Source organism: Electrona antarctica, assembly GCF_951216825.1.
Source record: "Electrona antarctica genome assembly, chromosome: 14".
Taxonomy (NCBI): Eukaryota; Metazoa; Chordata; class Actinopteri; order Myctophiformes; family Myctophidae; genus Electrona; species Electrona antarctica.
In genome coordinates, this window is record NC_136795.1 from 7,592,724 (window position 1) to 7,613,939 (window position 21,216).

The 21,216-nt window shown below is 46.3% G+C and overlaps 1 protein-coding gene across 1 annotated transcript; it reads right to left on the minus strand.

Annotated features, from left to right (window-relative positions):
- Positions 1–1,178: 1,178 nt before the first annotated feature.
- On the minus strand, positions 1,179–20,863 carry LOC306936303 (uncharacterized protein; the record flags this gene model as incomplete). Its single annotated transcript, XM_079519792.1, has 5 exons — positions 1,179–2,081; positions 3,898–7,498; positions 8,318–8,442; positions 14,059–14,226; positions 20,399–20,863. 5 exons carry the CDS (start codon positions 20,861–20,863, stop codon positions 1,179–1,181), a joined length of 5,262 nt encoding a protein of 1,753 aa, XP_079375918.1.
- Between the last annotated feature and the right edge of the window lie 353 nt (positions 20,864–21,216).

A 21,216-nucleotide genomic window follows, 5' to 3' on the forward strand; every position in this document is an offset into this window, starting at 1 on the left:
TGTAAATATGAAATAAATGCTTAAACATGTAGCTAGGTGTAATGTTAGAGACCACAGAAGTGAACCTTTCAAGCCTGTTTTCTCAACTCGCTGTTTTCTGCAAGACATTACTCTATAAGCCATATCTCCAAAACTGGTGGGTCAAACTGAACAACCAACAATCAATTTGAAGCTATGATTCCCTGCTTTCATATGACGTGAAAAAACGAAAATTCAAAAAAATCCAATGGCAAATTTAGTCACATATATATTCCAGTAAGTTAGGAGCCTCTCCCTCCTTTCACCGCCAGTGGTTTTGTGATAAATTACTGAACTAGCAGCAACATATCAGTCTCACGGTACGTAGAAGTGATGAGCTTTATCCAGGCACTGATGGCAAATATTAAAATGACAAAAAACAATGTCACAAAGTGCCCACAAACTCCATTAATTACTATACAAAAAAACATATTTACAAACACTATTTTCTTACATACAGTAACTTTCAGTTTTTGTCACGTTTTTGGCCAATAAACACAGATGCAACGCAAAACCAGATTCAGCTACAAAGACAACTGTTGCAAGGCATTATGGGAGAAAGTTTCATGAGGCAATACATCGACTGTAATTTGTTAGCTTCAAGATGGGAATATCTAACCAGCAAAGTCCCTCAGCAGTCGTGGAAAGTAACTATGTACATTTACGTACTGTACTTAAGTACAATTTTGAGGTATTTGTACTTGAGTATTTCCAATTTCCAATGCTTTTACCTTTCCTCCACTACATCTCAGAGGCAAATATTGTACTTTTACTCCACTACATTTATTTGAAAATGTAGTTACTAGTTACTTTGTAGATTGTGATTATTATTGTAAAATGTACATTAACCACTTCAGTCCTACCTTTCGGCGATTTGAAAATAGCCGATCTACAAGCTCACAATGCGTCACGATGCGACGCATTGTGAGCTTGTAGATCGGCTATTTTCAAAAGCATTTTCATACATTTGAAAACTTGTGAAATGGGACATTCTGCACAATGACTACTTCTAATTTTGGTATTTTAAGTACATTTTGATGCCAATACTTTTGTAGTAAATTCTTATAATTCCAGACTTTCACTTGTAACAGAGTATTTCCATATTGCAGCATTGATACTTTTACTTAAGTAAAACATTTGAGTAATTTTTTCCACCTCTGCTAGCCCGTACCCTTATGTCCCTGTGTGGGGGGGATGGAGCTTTTCTTCTTCTTCGGCGCTGCCGGTGCAGCCGTTTTCACCATCTTGTCTTTCAGGCCCTTCAGACTGTACAGTTTGCTGATGGAGAAGCCAAACGGAACCTTGCCCTGCTCCTCTCCCTCCGTCGACAGATCCACAGACCCAGCCCCGGATTCCGAGCCCTGCTTCGAACAGGGCTGCTGGGCCTGGGAAGCGGTCTGGTTCTGGGGGGAGAGGACGACTTGTGACTGTGGCGGAGTGTGGGGGGGGATGGAGCTTTTCTTCTTCTTCGGCGCTGCCGGTGCAGCCGTTTTCACCATCTTGTCTTTCAGGCCCTTCAGACTGTACAGTTTGCTGATGGAGAAGCCAAACGGAACCTTGCCCTGCTCCTCTCCCTCCGTCGACAGATCCACAGACCCAGCCCCGGATTCCGAGCCCTGCTTCGAACAGGGCTGCTGGGCCTGGGAAGCGGTCTGGTTCTGGGGGGAGAGGACGACTTGTGACTGTGGCGGGACCTTTGACTGCAAGTTGGAATGTGAGTGGAGGAAGGAGGCTTGGGGCTTGGGGTAAGGAGGCTGGTTCTGCGTTTGTCCAGTCCTTGTCCTCCCTTGTGCTGCTGCTGGAGGCTGCGTATGCGGCGTGGTGCTTCGGCTGTGGGGTTCCTCCGCCTGTCTCCTACTACCTGTTCCAATCCCTGACACACCCACAGGCATTAGTGGGGCCTTTCTGGGTGGTGGTCTGCGTGGAGCTGGTGTGTTATCGTGAGTCTGGAGGCTGCTGTGGTGGACCGCCTTGGCGGTCTGTGGAGGGTTGAGCGGCCGAGCTGGTCTTGAGGTTTGAGGCGTGCGGGATTGGGAAGGCAATCCGTAGGTGAGTCGTAGAAGCTGGAGGTTTTTAGAGAAGAGAAGAGGAGAGGAGAGGAGAGGAGAGGAGAGGAGAGGAGAGGAGAGGAGAGGAGAGGAGAGGAGAGGAGAGGAGAGGAGAGAAGAGAAGAGAAGAGAAGAGAAGAGAAGAGAAGAGAAGAGAAGAGAAGAGAAGAGAAGAGAAGAGAAGAGAAGAGAAGAGAAGAGAAGAGAAGAGATATGTAGTGACCAAAGTAAACAAATACATTAGACATAAAACGTTATATTTCCATTACTGCACAAATACCATTTCTTCAATCCTCATGATTGTGCTGACAAATGACCTGCATTGCATACTTGCTAATGGCGACAACTCAGGTGAGAAAGGGAGCCTTCATTTTTGGACTTTTAAATATTGGATGACTGAACCAAGTTAAAACATGAATGAATAATAAAGCTAAACACAAAAAGTTGCTTGGGGCGGGTGAGTGAGTGAATGTCACCTATTTTAATTTGGGATTCTATCAATCTTTTACCAACTCATCAATCCTCCATGTCTGTGTGAACAGATGGTTCATTAAAAAGTATGTCATTTTAATTTACACTCAGCCTGCTTTTGACAGTCAACAGCATCATGACTTTCAACTCAGTGAAGCTTGGCTGTGCATACCCCACGCAGTAATTATATGCACGTGCACAAACTACATACTGAATGTATACAATCAATGATGTAGATTGTGATTATTATTATAAAATGTACATTATCCACTTCAGTCCTACCTTTCGGCGATTTGAAAAATAGCCGATCTACAAGCTCACAATGCGTCGCGATGCGACGCATTGTGAGCTTGTAGATCGGCTATTTTCAAAAGCATTTTCATACATTTGAAAACTTGTGAAATGGGACATTCTGCACAATGACTACTGTGGTATTTTAAGTACATTTTGATGCCAATACTTTTGTACTTTGTACTTTTACTTAAAGTAAAAGATTTGAGTAATTATTTCCACCTTTGATAGCCCATACCCTTATGTCCCTGTGTGGGGGGGTTGGAGCTTCTGTTCTTCTTCGGCGCTGCCGGTGCCGTTTTCACCATCTTGTCTTTCAGGCCACTGTACAGTTTGCCGATGGAGAAGCCAAACGGAACCTTGCCCTGCTCCTCTCCCATTAAAAAGTATGTCATTTTAATTTACACTCAGGCCCTATTTACACTGGCAGCCAAATCCAGCCTGAATCAGATCTGTGCCACATCCAGATTGGAATCTGATTTGTTTAAATGAGTCATGTGACCATTTAAACCAATCGGATTTCAATCTTGATCACAGATCTGATTCAGGCTAGATTTGTCTGCCAGTGTAAATGGGGCCTCAGTCTGCTTTTGACAGTCAACAGCATCATGTATACAATCAATGCATTGTGTGTACACCACACAGGCTACTCAATGCTTACGTCCTTTCATGCGGCTGCATGTGTGGCAACCAACAATTTAGTAGTCAGCTATGAACTTCCAGTATATGGAAAGTATACACTTAGATGGTTTCAAACATTAAAGATGCACTTGGTTGAGTTTTTTTAAATGATGACAACAGTTTGCACCATACGAGAGATGACAGGGAGTGCTACCATCTTATATCTGAGTTGATAGGCTATAGGTTTTATCTCCACAATGACGGAGGCAGACTATAGTGTGGCACCAAACTGAGATCCTTCTCTGAGATAGTACATGTTATACAACACCAGAGTTGTCAAAAACTGGGTGGGGCCCCAGAGATGTGGGAATATTTAAATACAAGCTAATTCAGCTGCATTAAGATACAACCAATTGAAATAATGCTTTTGTATGACGTCCATAAATACCTTCTTTCCTTCTGTTTCTCTTGCAGACGGAGGCCTGTCTCTCTTGTCCACGCCACTGGGTCCTAGCGCTGGCGTCTGTGCTGCAGACTGTCTCACCAGCCTCTCCCTGCCAGAGGACAGATCTGTCTGTCCCATGTCCTCCTCTGTGGGAGACTCCTCCTCCTCACGTTTAGATCCATCATGAGAGGACTCCTCCGAATCTACTGACCTTACACTATGAGCGGGTGACTCCCTTCGTCTCTTTGTCCCAGTAAACGATCCCTGTGCCGCTTTCTCTCCCGCACAAAGCCCTAGCAGTCCCATGGCCGGCGTCAGTATTTCACATACTGGCCATTCTCTTTCTATTTGCTCTTCCTCTATTCTCCATCGCAAGCTAGGGGACATGGTGCGCTCCTCTGGTTCCCAGGCCACGAGCGAGGGTTTTGCCAGAACCACCCTGGCAGGAGTTCTGGGCATAGGGCTAGAGGCGGTTATGGGGGTGGGGGTGGTATAGGGCACAGCTAGGGGTGTGCTGGAGATTTGAATGTCAGATGGGGGTGGCGTATAACACAGAGATAAGACTATAGATGCAGCCAAGGGGGGCTCAGCCCTCGTAGATACGCATGTGTGTGTGTCGTTAAGGGTAATGCTGTCTTTAATAGAAGGTGAAGCAGTGGAAGAACCTCTTGTAATCATATGTGCAGAACTATCTATACTAGTAGACATACTACTGACGTACGTACTGATTGTAGTAGTTCTAGTAGTAGTAATAATAGGCGCAGTAGTTGTAGCAGTAGTAGTAACAGGAGGATGAGTCGTTGTTGTAGTATTAGTAGGACTAATAGGAGTAGTAGTAGTACTACGAGTAGTGGTAGGTGCAGAATTAATATGAGTAGTAGTACTAGGACTAGTAGTACTAGCAGTAGCAGTATTTGTAGTAGTAACAGGCCTAGTCGCAGCAGCTGCTGTAGAGGTAGCAGTAATAGTAGAAATAGGAGAAGTAGTAGTAGTAGTAGCAGCAGCAGCAGCAGCTGTGGAAGTAGCAGTAGAAATAGGAGTAGAAGTAGTAGTATTAGTAGAAATAGGACTAGAAGTAGCAGTAGCAGAAGTCACAGTAGTAATGGCAGTAGTAGCAGTATAAATAACAGGAGTAGTAGCAGTGGTAGTAGTATCGGCTACATGATCCTCTGCTGCCCAATTTCCTCGGTTGATCGAGAGGTCAAAGACAGGGTCACGGGATGGAAACTCGCTCGAGTCGCTACAGTCGTAGTATTCCTCTGAGGTGGTGGAGGAGAGGGTGGAGTCGTCTCTCGGGGAAACACACCCATCGGACGTGGGCGTGCGGACGCGGAAGTCCGGCGTTTGCGTGCGCGAGTCTGGGGTAGGCGTGCGTGACGGCGGCCTATCAGATGTGGGCGAGTGCAGCTCTGCTGTGCGAGCGGACGAGTCGGGGAATTGTAAGCACATGTCTTTTTCCAGCTTGCGTGAGCCTCCCTTTACGCCCGAGCGAGCTTGGGAGTTTTGTAACGTGCCGTGCTCACGCCGAGTGCTTGTGTGCAAGGTGCTATCAGGCACGTCCGCAGCAGTTGGTTGCACGACACTGGCAACGTTTTGCTTCATTACTTGTGAATGAGTACTGACGTCTGGATGATGTCTTTGCACGTGGTTGGCTGAAAAGGAATCGTGCGTGCCAGCTTTATGGTTTACAAAGATCACCACATCAGGCAGGCCTTTGTTCTGCGGTTGCAATCCATTCTCAAAGCTTCCTTTGCTGTTGGTTCTCAAAACCTCCTTTGGTTGTGTCACATTGCTAGTGTCTTCATTTGGAGCTTCAGAGCATTTAGTTAATGGTCTTCCTGTGACCTCGGCACGTGTCTGCGAGGACGTCACAAAGGCCGCCTGTGGCTTTGCCGTAACACGGGTGTCGGTTAATATCGCAGTCTCACATTCTGTTCGTCTTATTCCTTTCACAGTCATGTTCTCTTTTTGTAATTTATCGCTACTCGAAATGTGCGGTTGGGCCTGTATTTTGGTCTCTCTAGGGGTCACTTCTTGGCTGTCGCGGTGACTCTGCACTCCAGCTACTGCGTTGCAAATGCCGTGCATTTTCTCATTACTCACAGCCCCCGTTTGTTGTGCCATAAAGCACTCTTCTTTGGATTTTCGGGACACGTTCCCAGTTTCTGTTTGTGCCCCAGTTTTTATTCTGCTTTTACTTTGCAGCTCTGGCACAGAGGCTGTTTCTTTTTCAGAATGCCGTACAACGTCAGCACCTGGTTGGGTTTGAGTGGCGGGCACCAGTGGGCCAGCACCGGTGATGCTCCCAACGGCTCTTTTTACGACGCCGTCTTTGATGACCAGCTGGACGGTTCGAGGCTTAGGGACAGGGAGGGCGACGTGGAGAGGCGAGGAGGTGGAGAGAGAGGACATGGGAGTCGAGGCTGGAGTAGTGACAACGGAGGAGATGACGGAGGAGGTGGTGACAGGAGGTGTCGGGACTGTCGTCATGACGAGAGGACTTGTGATCAAGGAGGGGTGCGGACGTAGAGGCTGCACGCTCAAGTCTTCACGTGCCGCTATGGCCTCTGCATGTTTGTAAGTCTTTGACACAACCTCTGTTTGCAGCATGGGCCTAGCATTGACATGTGAGGAATAGGGGTCAGAGGTTTGTGCGGGGTTGTACTCAGGGGTGTGTGTGCTCAAGACAGGTTTGGTGTGCACAGCAAACACAGGGAGGGGCTCCACCTTAGCGCTGCTTGTGGTGCTAACAGAGTGTGTCAGCTCTGTGAGCATTTTGCATCCAGAATTGAGACTGGACGCGTTGTTGACGAGAGGTGCATCAACCTTCTTAGTGTCCGTCTTGGGGTGCGTAGGTGTCAGTTTCACTTCAGCAACGCTTTCATGTGTCTGCACATCCTGTTCAGTTGGCAATACTTTAGGGTCAACTTTAGAAGGCCCGCTATCGAGTTGGTGGGTCTGTTTTTTGTCTGTGTCCGTGTCCTCGACCTTGTCCTTGTATTTAGAGAATTGTCTCGGCTGGGCGAGCTCCGGCAGGCTCTGCTCTGGCACACTAAACGGACTGCTGAACCTGATAGCCTGGCTGGTTCCAAACATCTCAGAGCGCTGCAGGTGCACCTGGGTGGGCCGGCTGGTATCAATGATGTTAATGAAGCCGATCACATCGCTGGGAGGGTCAGGTTCTGGCCAGGTGGGCAAATAGGGGATTAGGTACGCCTTCTCCAGGTGGATTAGGCCGGGGTGGAGGGGAGGAGGTTCGACGGCAGCTTTTGTTTTGTTCCTCGTATTCTTCCTGGAATCCAGAAGCGCCGCGGAGTTGGAGTCTTTGGGACTGTTGGAGGAGGCAGGACTGGAGCTGTTACCCGCAGCAACCAGGGCGTATTTGGGATTGTAGAGTTTCCTGGCGAGATCAGCATTGGGTTTCTTCTCCACCACCGCCGGGAGAGGCTCCGGTTCCGGTGCGACATCCGTGGCGACCGGCCGGAGGTCGACAGCACTGGAGGTGGAATAGAGCTCACGGAACAGTCTATCAAAGGTGTCCACCGCCTGGCCGGTAATCACGTTGATCATGTGCTTTTCCAGCCTCGACGACATCCAGGTGAAGCTATAGAACAGACGCACGCACGCACGCACGCACACACACACAAGCACACACACAAGCACACACACACACACACACACACACACACACACACACACACACACACACACACACACACACACACACACACACACACACACACACACACACACACACACACACACACACACACGCACACACACGCACAACCACAAATCACAGAGTGATCTACTGTACTGTAGAATTAAATGTCAAAGCAAATCTTCTCTAAACTTAATAAGCTATGTAAGAAAGTGTAAACTGTCAGTGTCTCAGTCAGTGAGGTAAATGTTAGAACACACAGAATCAAAATATGTAAATATCTAATCATTTATAATATACTGCATACAATCAATACAGACACAACTTGCTTGATGATAATTATTTACTACATTTTCTATTTCGATATTTCTGTTCACCCTAAAACAGGCAGGTAGAGAAGTCTGCCAAACACACCCACTAGTGTCTGTCTGTCTGTCTGCCTGCCTGCCTGCCTGCCTGCCTGCCTGCCTGCCCGCCCGCCCGCCCGCGTATCTCTGTTGATAATAATAATGTCAACTGGTCGGTTGCTCTTTGAAAATGACATTTGATATCACAGCAGGCAAGTGGGACAAGCACAGGGGCAACACAGGCCTGAGCTGAAAGGAACCAAACAAAACCAAGATAATTCATTGTTTCTGATCTATCTCTCAATCACTTTCAATATATTTCCCACTGTTCCATCTCTAGTAGGTATAGCTATTCCTCTCTCTCTCTCTCTCTCTCTCTTATATACTTTAAACACACACAGAAACACATACTGACTTGTATGAACCGGACAGGGCCTTGTCTCCATCTACAAACATGAACCTGTGTCCTAGGCGACCGCTGACCTTGGTGCTGCACCGCGTGATCAAGTCTACTCCACCTGTAGAGCGCACACGAAGGTTCTACACGCACGCACGCACGCACGCACGCACGCACGCACGCACACACACACACACACACACACACACACACACACACCTTATTAGCATTCTTTCAGTGCAACAACGCTGTTGGCCACACCTTCACTATGTCACAGTGTATTATTATCATAAACATACAGTAGCCTATCTGTGTATATACATTGATAACATCAGTAAGGGATGAACCAACATAACTGAGCCTTAGGTGGTGCTAACATCACATTAACAATTCACTGACAGTGAGTCAATGTCAGCAATAAATAGGGAAAATAGAGAGTGGTTAAGTCATAAAGCCTAAGGTAAGACAGCGATCAACACTTCATTCACTGTCACTGTGTATTCTCTCCATGGTTTGACCTGCGTATAGCTATGTCTGTATCTCTTTCTTCATCTCTATATCTCTATCTGTCTGTCTGTGTGTCTGTCTGTCTGTCTGTCTCTGTCGCTTTTGGTGTTTTCAGTTTTGTTTCGTCTTTTGTTTGTTCTACATTTGAGAAGAAAGGTACTAGCGTCATGTCCAGGGGGTGTACCTGTACGTCATGTCCAGGGGGTGTACCTGTACTACCTCACGCTACAGAAACAGGAGATAGGCTCCTATATTTGAGATTGTATTGTTGAAACGAGTCCATCCATTTGTTGCTACATGTGAATACAGATGCAGCCGTTTGAACGAATAAAATTATCTTCTTCCTTCCTTCCTTTCAGAGACCAGAACACCAACAGAACATGGTGAACCTCAGAGACCAGAACACCAACAGAACATGGTGAACCTCGTCGCAACCAGACAGGATACATTCAAGAATAAACACAGATATATTTCAGAATACACGATGAATCCAAGTAGAAACATGTAATGTTAAAAACTAACACAGTTGTAGTTGGAGTTATGTTAGAAACAGCACGATATTATTACATTCAAGAATAGAAACAACACAAGAGAGACAGGAAACGTGTGTGTGTGTGTGTGTGTGTGTGTGTGTGTGTGTGTGTGTGTATGTGTGTGTGTGTGTGTGTGTGTGTGTGTGTGTGTGTGTGTGTGTGTGTGTGTGTGTGTGTGTGTGTGTGCGTGCCTGCGTGCATGTGTGCATGCGTGCGTGCGTGCGTGCGTGCGTGTCTGTGTGTAGGCTTAATTTGGCCAATAGTAAGATTGTTCAGAGCTAATATAAGACATTGGCTAAATTCTGTTCAATGTCTGTGATAGTTGACAGTCGCCACATACTGTATATGGAGGACACAACGTTTTCTGTATCCGTGATCGGTATCCTGAAGCACTTGTTGTTGAGTTTCCCCAAGCTTGTGCACCTATTCTATATTGTCTGTGTTCAAGAATTTCTTGTTAAATGTGAACCCAAATAACGATATTAAAAGGGATGACTTTTTTGTTATTAAAAACGTTTATAGCATACAACACAACTTACTTACTTACTTATTAATACCAGTAAGACGCCTGAGGGCGAGAAGCGAGGTATCGTGCTGGGCAGCAAGGTCGCGTGCACGCATCCGCCTGGGTAACAGCAGACTGCTGGGCGAGCGCTGGCGCTTTGGCATGGGGGGTAAGATCTTAATTTTCGGGCCTGTTAAGAACTCTAGTTTTCGCCGGCTGCCAGGCGCGGCTACACTAATAACTTTGGGGCAGGCCCGTCCATGACATCAGGGATCTCCATCCCTGATGCGAGTTTAACGTTGTTTAACTTTGTTTAATGCAATCAGATTTTTCTGTTTGGATGTATGGGCTGTCAAGGCCAGAAAGTAGTGTTTTTGCCACTCAGTCAGTAGGCGTTCCCGCATAACTTCCTGCCGGTGATGATGTCGTGCACATGCCCTCTATTCTTTAACCTCACTCATCTTCTCTTTCTTCACTCCATCCTCTCGCCTCTTCACAAGCTGTCACTCCTTCATCCTGCCACGGCATCCATCATCGTCCCAAAGCCGTTATCATTGTTTATTCCCTTCGTCTTGTCATCAGTGACCCAGGCTATGAATGTCACTTGTACACCTCTCCCATTATTTGACCATTTGATGAGTGCCACTCATATCCAATGTGACTTTTTAAGCGGTGTCGCGCACATAAAACAATATAACTACAAGCTCACTGACTACACGTTGCATCCGCAGATGCGCATGTGTGTGTGTGTGTGTGTGTGTGTGTGTGTGCACGCGTTTGCGTGCATGCGTGCGTGTGTGCGTGTTTGTGTGCGGTATGTAGGGGGTGCATTTTTGTGATGTAATCCAGATGGTATAGTTGATAGCCTGTCAGAATGTCCTGTTTTCCTATCTCACCTCTGAGGCACAAGCCAGCAGCGGCATACCACGTGTGTGTGTGCGCGCGTGCGCGTGTGTGCATGTGCATGTGCATGTGTGTGTGTGAGAGATTTTTATCTGGATTGCTGGAATGTCTCAAATCTATATGTTTTGTGTGACGTTTTCCACATGTCTGTGCACGTCCCCGTTTTTAAAGTGTGTGCGTGACTGTGACTGCGCGCATGTGTGCGTTCGTGTGTGTGTGTGTGTGTGTGTGTGTCTGGAGAGTGAATCTAGGTATGTCTACTCCATCACAGTCTCTCAGTCTAACCCAGAAGGAACAGTCTTTTGTCCTCTAGGTATGTCTACTCCATCACAGTCTCTCAGTCTAACCCAGAAGGAACAGTCTTTTGTCCGGCCTCCGCACTCAGTCAACTGCAAATTAGATCATTAGCCTCATCTGCTTGATACTGCTCTCAGCATATTAACCATCCATTTGACTGATCTCTGCCAAATGCAGCTTGGCAATGGAAGTTAAAACATCTTCTTTGCTGCTAATGGCCAAAAACGGCTCTAAACTGTCACAAAACAAACCAAATATTCCCCTGAGTCATTGTACATTCCATCAGATATGAATCGAACAATGGCAACCTTTGAAGTGATCCCTCCACCTTGCATCTAACACTGAGGGTCAGAGTGTGTGTCTGTGTGTGTGTGTGTGTGTGTGTGTGTGTGTGTGTGTGTGCGTGCGTGCGCGTGTGCGTGCACGTGTGCGTGCGTAAGAGACAGACAGACACACAGTATGATGCTACAAGAAGCCACAATGAATGAGTAATAAAGACAGCGCTAATACATCCATGCATACTGCATCAGATTGTGTCTTCATGATCTTGATCGTTTGCTAAATGTGTACTGAGAGCGCAACTTCTTCAGACACCCTTTTCTACTCAGGGGAGGTCCCTTAGCCTTTGACCTGGCAGGGCCTCCCTACAAGGCAGTAGTCTCGTGACCCTGATGGGGGAGGCATACGGGTGCCACACCTTGCAGGGCCTCCCTACAAGGCAGTAGTCTCGTGACCCTGATGGGGGAGGCATACGGGTGCCACACCTTGCCCAAGTGACCCTGATGGGGGAGGCATACGGGTGCCACACCTTGCCCAAGTGACCCTGATGGGGGAGGCATACGGGTGCCACACCTTGCCCAAGTGACCCTGATGGGGGAGGCATACGGGTGCCACACCTTGCCCAAGGGTGACCCGGAACTATGTAAGGCAGGGGCGTTCAGCTCAAGGGGCCAGTGAGGCTATTCAACGTTGAAGCTCTGGGCCCTAGTGGTAGGAGGAGGGACTACAGGCGGACCCGTGGATTCATGACCGGGAAACCCCGTGCAGCTGGGCTTTAACATTGAGCGCTCGGTTGCACTTCCGCATTTGGCCACTAGACGTTCTGAGACGGTACTTCCGGCAGTCTTCCGGGTGCTTCAAAACGCCACTGAGCAACTTCCACTGACATGAATAGCTGGGGGGGCGGAGCTTCGCGCCAGTTCAGTCTCTATCCTTTTATATACTCTATGGTTCAGCTCCCTGAGGCTTTATACGAGCCCACATACCCGTAAATATTCCCACATTTAAAGAAGAGAAGAAAAGCACAAACAATGAGAATCATCCAAAGGCCACACACTAGTATGAAGTGAGCTAACCTTTCTCCTGTCCATTCGATATAGGGAATTATCTTTTAGTATTGCCTTATTTATTATGCCCTCTGTCCGGTTCCCAGACTGCCGCTCTACCCCCTGAGCCACTGCTCTGGTGTAGTGTTGCTTCCCTTATCCCTAGACTCTTTGGGTCGTGGTAACAATGGGTCATGAGACTGTATCAGATTTACTGATTTAATGGTTTAGTACACTGGCTCCTGCTGAACTCAAAACCCTGCACTGTAAAATACTGAGAGTTAACCCATTTAGGCCTGACGTCGAAATAAAAAAAACGTTCGCTCTGAAAGAATATATTATTCAAAGATTTGTGCCGCATTTTTACGATTTTTCAAAAATGGCAGACCTACAAGCTCGTAGCGCGCCACTCGGTGGCGCGCTATGAGCTTGTAGATCTGCTATTTTTCAATAGCTAAAGTATAGCATAATGCTTAGTTAAAACACCAAAAGGGGTTCCCGTCCAGAATGGGTAGGCTGAGGCTCTATGCACATATGCCATTTTGGAAATGTAAAAAAATGTTCCTATTTCCTGGCCTCTTCCGACTTCCTTCACAGGTGTTACCATCAATGATACTAATGAAGGCTCTAGCCTGTTACGTTCTGGTCAAACAGAGTCAGGGTGCTGGTGCATGTTGGCTCACTGGAAACACTCTGCTGCACCAGAGGGTCTCAAAGTGTCCTTGTGTGGGTTCCAAATGGCCCCGTACCGGTGTGTAACTGTTCCATTTCTACACTCTCAGAGTTATGGGGGTCCTTAATTGAAATTAAAAAGTTTGAGAACCACTGTACACTACATGGAACAGAGCCTTAATTAGTATCATCGGTGACACCTTTGAAGGAAGCCGGAAGAGGCCTGGCAGTAGGAAGTTATTTGCAAAATGTTGCCTGTGCATTAGAGCCTATTTAACTCTGAGAGTGTAGCCTACACATTTATTTGTGTCACGATCCGTGACCTGTTCTGTCACCCTGATGTGTTTCCCTATGTTCCTTGTTTTCGGTTTTACTTTTGTGTACTTTTAAGTTTTATTTTGTAGTATCCAGTGTCTTTTGGTTTCCTGTGTTGCCCATGTTTACCTGCCTTGTCTAACCCTGTGTTTAGTGTAGTCTTCTCCACCTGTGTCCTGTTAGTCTCCCAGCCAATCCCTGTGTTGATTTGTCTGTTGTATTCACCTTTGTCCAGTTAGTCCACGTCTATTTATATTCCCCTGTTTTTTCAGTTCCTTGCTGGTTCGTTGTTTATATGTTGCCTGTGAGTATTTGTATTTCAAGCGTTGTGTTTCAAGCCCCTAGTTTTCCCAGTATAGTTTTCCCTGTCCCTGTGTTCCTTGTGTGCCTAGTATTCTGATGCCTCTACCATTTTTGACCTTGCCTGTACCTGGATTTTGCCTGCTCCTTCTGTTTTGTTTTACAATAAACCACTGAACCTGACTTTCCCTGCCTTTGCCTCTCATCCTGCATTTGGGTCCTACACCTAACCTGACTCACACCGTGACAATTTGTACACTATCAGAGTTACAAAAGGACAAATGAACACTGAGGATGTTATCGTGTGCTCCCAACATGAGACCTGTTGAGAACTACTATACAGATATTGAGAACTATATGACCGTACAGGTAGAGATATCGAGGTGCACTGCAGCCACTCACCTTCAAGTGTCCGACGTGCATGTTGGCCCTCTGACACATGGACAGGAAGTGAGGTAGCGCGGTGCGCTCCAACAGGATGTATACTGACACCCTCCTCTTGAAGCCTGCGTCCAGCATGTCCCTGAAGATGTCAACATCCGTGAACATGTCCATCACCACTGCTATGACCTGGACACGCACGCACACACGCACGCACGCACGCACGCACACACACACACACACACACACACACGCACATGCACACGCACACACACACACGCATGCATGTTGCATGCAAACACACACACAATGAATGATACGATGAATGATGCATACATGCACAAGTACATGTTCAACAGGCGTAAACACAGACAAAAGAGTAGCTAAACGTGCACTCTGGGATGAATGTACTTTAAAGCAGTGGTTCCCAAACCTTTTAGCCGCTGACCCAAAAGAGAAATGACAGGACCCAAACTAGTGAGAATAGAAAAGTACATTCTACAAGCTCACAACGCATCGCTTCACGCAGCATTATTCAGTTCATCAGTTCATACATAAAGCACATTATTTATTATTTCCATTTTCTTTTTTTTTAACTTCTTTTGAGTGTCCGTTGCTTATGTCCTGTCCGATATCCAAATAAGGGCTAGGGAGGGTCTAGGGAGAAGCCATAGGCTTGTCGGGCCCTACCCCATGAGCTTGTCGGGCTCTACCCCATGAGCTTGTCGGGCTCTACCCCATGAGCTTGTCGGGCTCTACCCCATGAGCTTGTCGGGCTCTACCCCATGAGCTTGTCGGGCTCTACCCCATGAGCTTGTCGGGCTCTACCCCATGAGCTTGTCGGGCCCTACCCCATGAGCTTGTCGGGCTCTACCCCATGAGCTTGTCGGGCTCTACCCCATGAGCTTGTCGGGCCCTACCCCATGAGCTTGTCGGGCTCTACCCCATGAGCTTGTCGGGCTCTACCCCATGAGCTTGTCGGGCCCTACCCCATGAGCTTGTCGGGCCCTACCCCATGAGCTTGTCGGGCTCTACCCCATGAGCTTGTCGGGCTCTACCCCATGAGCTTGTCGGGCCCTACCCCATGAGCTTGTCGGGCTCTACCCCATGAGCTTGTCGGGCCCTACCCCATGAGCTTGTCGGGCCCTACCCCATGAGCTTGTCGGGCCCTACCCCATGAGCTTGTCGGGCCCTACCCCATGAGCTTGTCGGGCTCTACCCCATGAGCTTGTCGGGCCCTACCCCATGAGCTTGTCGGGCTCTACCCCATGAGCTTGTCGGGCCCTACCCCATGAGCTTGTCGGGCTCTACCCCATGAGCTTGTCGGGCCCTACCCCATGAGCTTGTCGGGCCCTACCCCATGAGCTTGTCGGGCTCTACCCCATGAGCTTGTCGGGCCCTACCCCATGAGCTTGTCGGGCCCTACCCCATGAGCTTGTAGATGGGCTATTTTCAAGTATTTTACTTCTTAAAGGTATATTCAGTGATTTCACTTTATTCAAATATCACTTATTTTTTCTTATTTTTTGGATAATCCTCCCTACTATAAAGTGTGCTGACAATATAAGGAGTTCCTCCCTGTCCCCAGTGAGCCCCTGGGGTCAAAGATCCCTAGTTTCGGTTTGGGCTTTGGGTGGCAAAGCCTTCATCCAATCAGGATGAGAGGGGCCTTCCTCCAATCATGATCGAGTGGGGCGGGCATTGGTGCATGTGCTGTTGGTCTGTTGTACTTCACCCACTGTAGAGCGTGTGCATGTGCACATCTTGTTACCGGGTGGACCGGGTTTTTTCCAAATCACCCAAATCACTGAATGCTCCTTTAAACATTTGTTTTAATAATTTGACATTTCTTTACTTTTTCTTTTATTTATTCATGAAATTACTGGGGGGGATTTCTTTTTTCCTTTTTTGGGGAATGTTTTTTCAAAATGTTTTGAAATAAATAATAATTATAAACAAAATGTAGGAAACATAAAAGGGAGCCATAAAGATGCGAGAAGTTCCTGCAATCCACAAATGGGTCCCGACCCACTGTTTGGGAACCAGTGCTCTAATGTATGCACACGTGCACATGGAGGCATGCATACTATACATTCACAGAGAAAAACAAACTTTGCCCCTTTGGGACATTATATTAAAGCTTAGATTAGATTAGACTGTATTGTCCCAGTGTTTGTTGTCACAGCCAGTTCAACAGAAACACATAAGGAACGGTAGCATACAAACAACACAACATAACTGTAAAGACAATACAAATAATCTAAATACATCCATACTTGCTAACGCACGACATGTCACAGAGGCAGTTTGTTTAATGCTGAAATGACAGAGTGTGGGGGGGAGAGAGAAACTCCTGCTAAACTAAAGTTTTTCCCATCTGAAAGTTCATCTCCGGACAGATGGCATTCTTATGAAGTGATGTTTGGCGCTGTGATCAGTGTCATTTCCTCTTGCGAGTGCTACTACTATTACTATAGGCGTGAAAGGTCTCCGTCACTTATGTCTGACTGACAGTTTGTGTGTAGGAAGGCTTTGCTTCACCTTACCTCACCTCTCCACTCCTCAGATTAGCATACAAGCTTAGGCAGGGCAATGAAATTATTTTGTAGGCTATAGCACGTTGTTTCAACAACAAGGCAATTCAAAGCGCCATACACAAAACATTAAGCATTGAGAGAGACATTAAGACACCGAGCATTAGGTCAGTGCAAGCGAAACACATTATAAAAGGACATTTGAATATGAACATAGAACATAAAATAAGAGAGGAAACAAAGATAATAAATTGTAGTTCAGAAGAAATTATAAAGCCCCTGTGAAAAACCAGCAGCAAACTGAAAGGTATTTAGCTTCTTCTTTTAACTGAGTGTTGTATACTAGCATACCTGCAGTTTTATGATTGTTTGTTGAGTTTGTTCCAGATGTGTGTGGTACAAGAAAGAAAGTTATGAACTTATGAAGTTATGGGTCTGGGTTCAAAAAGTACACCTGGGTTCAGAAATAAGACCTGTTCCAGATGACCTGAGAAGTCAAGATGGTTCACCATAAAGCACACGATCAGAAATGTATTATGGCGCTAAATCCAAAAGCCAAAAGCAGTAGTATAAAGATCTAAGAGCTGGAGTGATCCACTTTCTTGGTAAGTAAGTACCGGTAAGTACATTTTATTTACAGAGCACCATTCACAGACAATGACAGTGTGAAAGTGTTTTCCAGTTAAAAACAAAAGAAAAAAAACAAAAGCATATCAACATAATTTAATAAAAAAGAAACACATGAGTAAAATGAACAATTGCACACCCAGCTATTAAAAGGACATCACACAAAAGAGTTTAACCAACTGCTCCTGTCTTATCGATTTTTCTTTTTTTAGGGAGACCATGGTTTGAAACCGTTAAAGTCTTTTAATCATTTTTCCTTGGCTCCCAAAACAAGTTGGAGATCAGGCAGATCATTTTCATGGAATACACATGACACACACTAAATGTATTTCGCCTGGTCTGCTTAAACAAATATGACAAGTTGTCAGGAATAAATGAAGACTAAGAAGAAGTTGTGAATCATTTTATTCTTGTCAAAACTTGTGAGAAGAATGGCCCATGGGAGGATTCAGTCAATCAGCACATACCACTGAAAACATTGCTGTCTTTAAATGAAACTTGTCATTAAGTTGGCGAAAGATGAATCTCTCTCTCATGCACACACGCACGCACGCACACGCACGCACGCACGCACGCGCACACACACATGCACACATGCACACATGCACACACATACGTCTGTTCCCATGTTAGTGGCATATCTACAACCCAGTGTGAAAAGCCTGTGTGAAATTCAGTTCGAGGCCTGATAGTAAACGTAATCAGTTTGCACGTTGTCTCGTGCTTCCCTCCTCATTGTCTTAGCATTGTGTACTGTCTGTAGGCTACTCTGATCCTGACACAGATCCTCGTACTAATATAGAAACAACACGCATCTGCTCAATGTCACAAATAGGTGGATAAAAACAACAACATAGCGGACACAGGTTTGTCCTGTATGGGGATTCGGGAACTCTTATAATAGCCGGAATATATACATATATATTCCCTTTTATCCAGTTTCTTGTCATTAAATGGTGGTTTAAAGCATATAGTTATGTTACACATCATTTTGGATTGTGTGCATGTATTTGCACCACACATACTGTCCCCTTTTCCACCAAAATAACTTGAGAACTAGAACTGGTTCCGTTCTACATTCTTAGAATGTAGAACCGGTGGCCATTTTTGGCCATTTTTCTGAACCAATAACTTTTAGGGTTCTGAGCCAATTCATTTTCAGTAGAACACTCTGAACTAACCTTCGCCTAACCAGGCTTTCCACCTCGGAGGAAAGCCTGGTCTCTGTTCCAAAAGTGCCGTGTGAACCGGTCTGGAACGGATGATATCGTTTCGTCATGTTGTAGTATTGTTTTGTAGTCATCAGGCAGGAACAATCAAACGGAACTTCCTTTTCCCTCAAACCGGAAGAATAACAATAAAAGTTCTCGTAGCCTGTAGCTTTTATTGAGAAAAATCGGTTTGAGGGAAAAAGAAGTTCCGGAAGATTGATGACTACAAAACAAGTACTACAACATGACGTAGTAGCGATATCATCCGCTCCCGACCGGTTCATAAACCCGAAATGGAATGGTGCCCAGGCTACTCTGAACTGGTTCAATATTAGGCGGGGAAAATGAACCGAACCGGTTCAACCCCAGTGGAAAATAGGCCACTGTGCAACAGTGCCTAGGGCTCCTCATAGGTGTCTGATGAACGGCCATAACTATTGAAACATCTCAGCATATATATTATGTATGGACGGTTTCTCCTGTTTGGATTACAATAACTTGGATTTCATTAGCTTCTTCCACAGAAATGTCAATAGAGGCAAAGCCGGTGCCAGGCGTTAATTTTATTTTGAGAGTGTACAACAACAACATGCAACACAATGGATGTATTTTGTCATTAGATAGTTTTCTTTGGAATTAAATGGTGTTCCCCTGATTACAATGTTTGTTGAGCTGGTCCTAAAACAGGAGTCCCAAACTTGCCCCAACAGTAACAAGTTGAGTGTGTTAAAAAGTGAAGGCAGGAGCTTAACACATACGCGCTGCACAAAAAGCCCCAAACCAGGTCTCACAGCATCCTGGACTTGTACAGGCAGATGATGAGTGCTGGCTTAATTGCCTAATAGGCCTATCTCACAGAATTTCCCCGCCCCCTTAATACGCCCCCTTTCGGGGCTAGTGGTGATAGCGTGACGTCACTCCATAGACGCTACATGTTAACAGAGGTAATTTAAGAAGTCTACAACTTTTGTTTTCTCAAGGTAAGGTTTGTTCTATCTGTTCGAGCTGATTTACCATCTTGTTTGCTTCATAATAATATTGGTCTGTCACATTTTTACATTAGGAAATGTACTTAGATTCTCCAGAGAAAAAAACGTGTAAATGCTAATGTTAAATGACACCACTATCTACCGGAAGGGGGCGTGGAAAAGGGGCTGTGAGATAGGCCTATTACGCCCAATTTGAGTTCAGGCGATGACGAAGAGGTAGGCTAAATTCCCCTCTTAAATTCACCTCTTAAACCCAAAGACAAAAGGAGGATCTTTATTCTTTAGCTCTTGAGTCAACTGAGACAGGTGTATAAAAAGGAACCATTGTGGTTAGACCACTGAAACTCACTATTAGGAACAGTGGTAGTTATTCTGTCGGTGTACCTATGGTAGCTATAGTAGCTACATTACATACATTACAATGTAGGCTACAGTATAGTAATGCAATACTGTAGATATTCACAGTTCTTTCCAATAATAATATGTTCCCAGGCAGGGTGTCAAAGCAGAAGGCGTCTCACACGCACGCGCACACACACACACACACACACACACACACACACACACACACACACACACACACACACACACACACACACACACACACACACACACACAATCTCTTCCAGATATTTTCAGAACAGTTTATCATGTGATCATCATATTGACACTAATTGCAGCCTGTCGAGCCTGATAAGCCCTTATGATGTTGAAAAAAGTAAACATGTGTCAGTCAAATTGGAACCACGCACCTGACCCAAATAGAAAGATCAGTAGGGCTACCGTTGTAATTAACCAGACTGGGTGTATATGGACACTAATCTGACCTCAGTGATCTCTGAGAGTGTTGTGACCACCATGCCGCTTATTGCCCTGTCATAACAATAATCATCATCCTAATATAGCCTATAGTTTGTGCTTGAAATGTACTGTAATTCTGCAAACTGTTAATAAATATTTCAATCAATCAATCAATCAATCAATCAATCAAAAAGCCTACCTTTTGCGCCTGCGCAATGGCCTTCCGGACGATCTCCTTGATGTGCCCGTTGCCCTCCAGCGGCGGCTGCGCGTACACGGTGGTGCGCGTGACGCCCCTGTAGGCGGCGCAGTCCGGCCAGCCCAGCTCCAGCCGCGGGATGGACGTGTCGGAGAGCTCGGGCCAGTAGTGCGAGGACAGCGGCGGCTCGTCGCCGTCCCCCAGCTCCGCGTCCAGCGAGTACAGGGGCTCCGCGCCCGGGTCGTAGCGCTCCGCGGCGTCCGCCAGGTACCGCAGCTCGGCGTCCGACAGGAAGCCCCGCAGGCCGCGCGCCTTCAGGGTCTTGTCGAACGCCTCCGGGCCGTCCCGGAGCAGAGCCTCCAGCGCCACCCGCTGGTTCTCGCAGTAGAAGAACTCGGGCTTGGCCTCGTGCGTCCGCGGGTTGACGTGGTTGTCGTCCAGGCATTGTATTTGTGACAGAGCCATGGTGGTGGTTCAATCAATTAATGATCCCAAGAGTCAAGAGTGTGGAAAACAGTGAGGAAACAGAAGAAGGAGAAGGGGGGGGGGATAAATAGGCCTAAATTAAATAAAACTAAATTCAGTTCAGTCAGATACTTGGGGTTAAAAGGCGTGTTTGATCGCAACACCTCTCCACCATATAGGCTCTCCACGCGCGGTTAAACAAAGTTGCACAGACGCATCCACCAAACTCCTCCTGAAGGTATAGTTGTTTGGCAGTTTGATGTCAGATAGAGCCAGATATTGTACACCGTGTCGCAAATAGGCTAATCCCTGTCTTTGATCATAATCCGTTTGTTTCGCCATGTTTGGGTTAA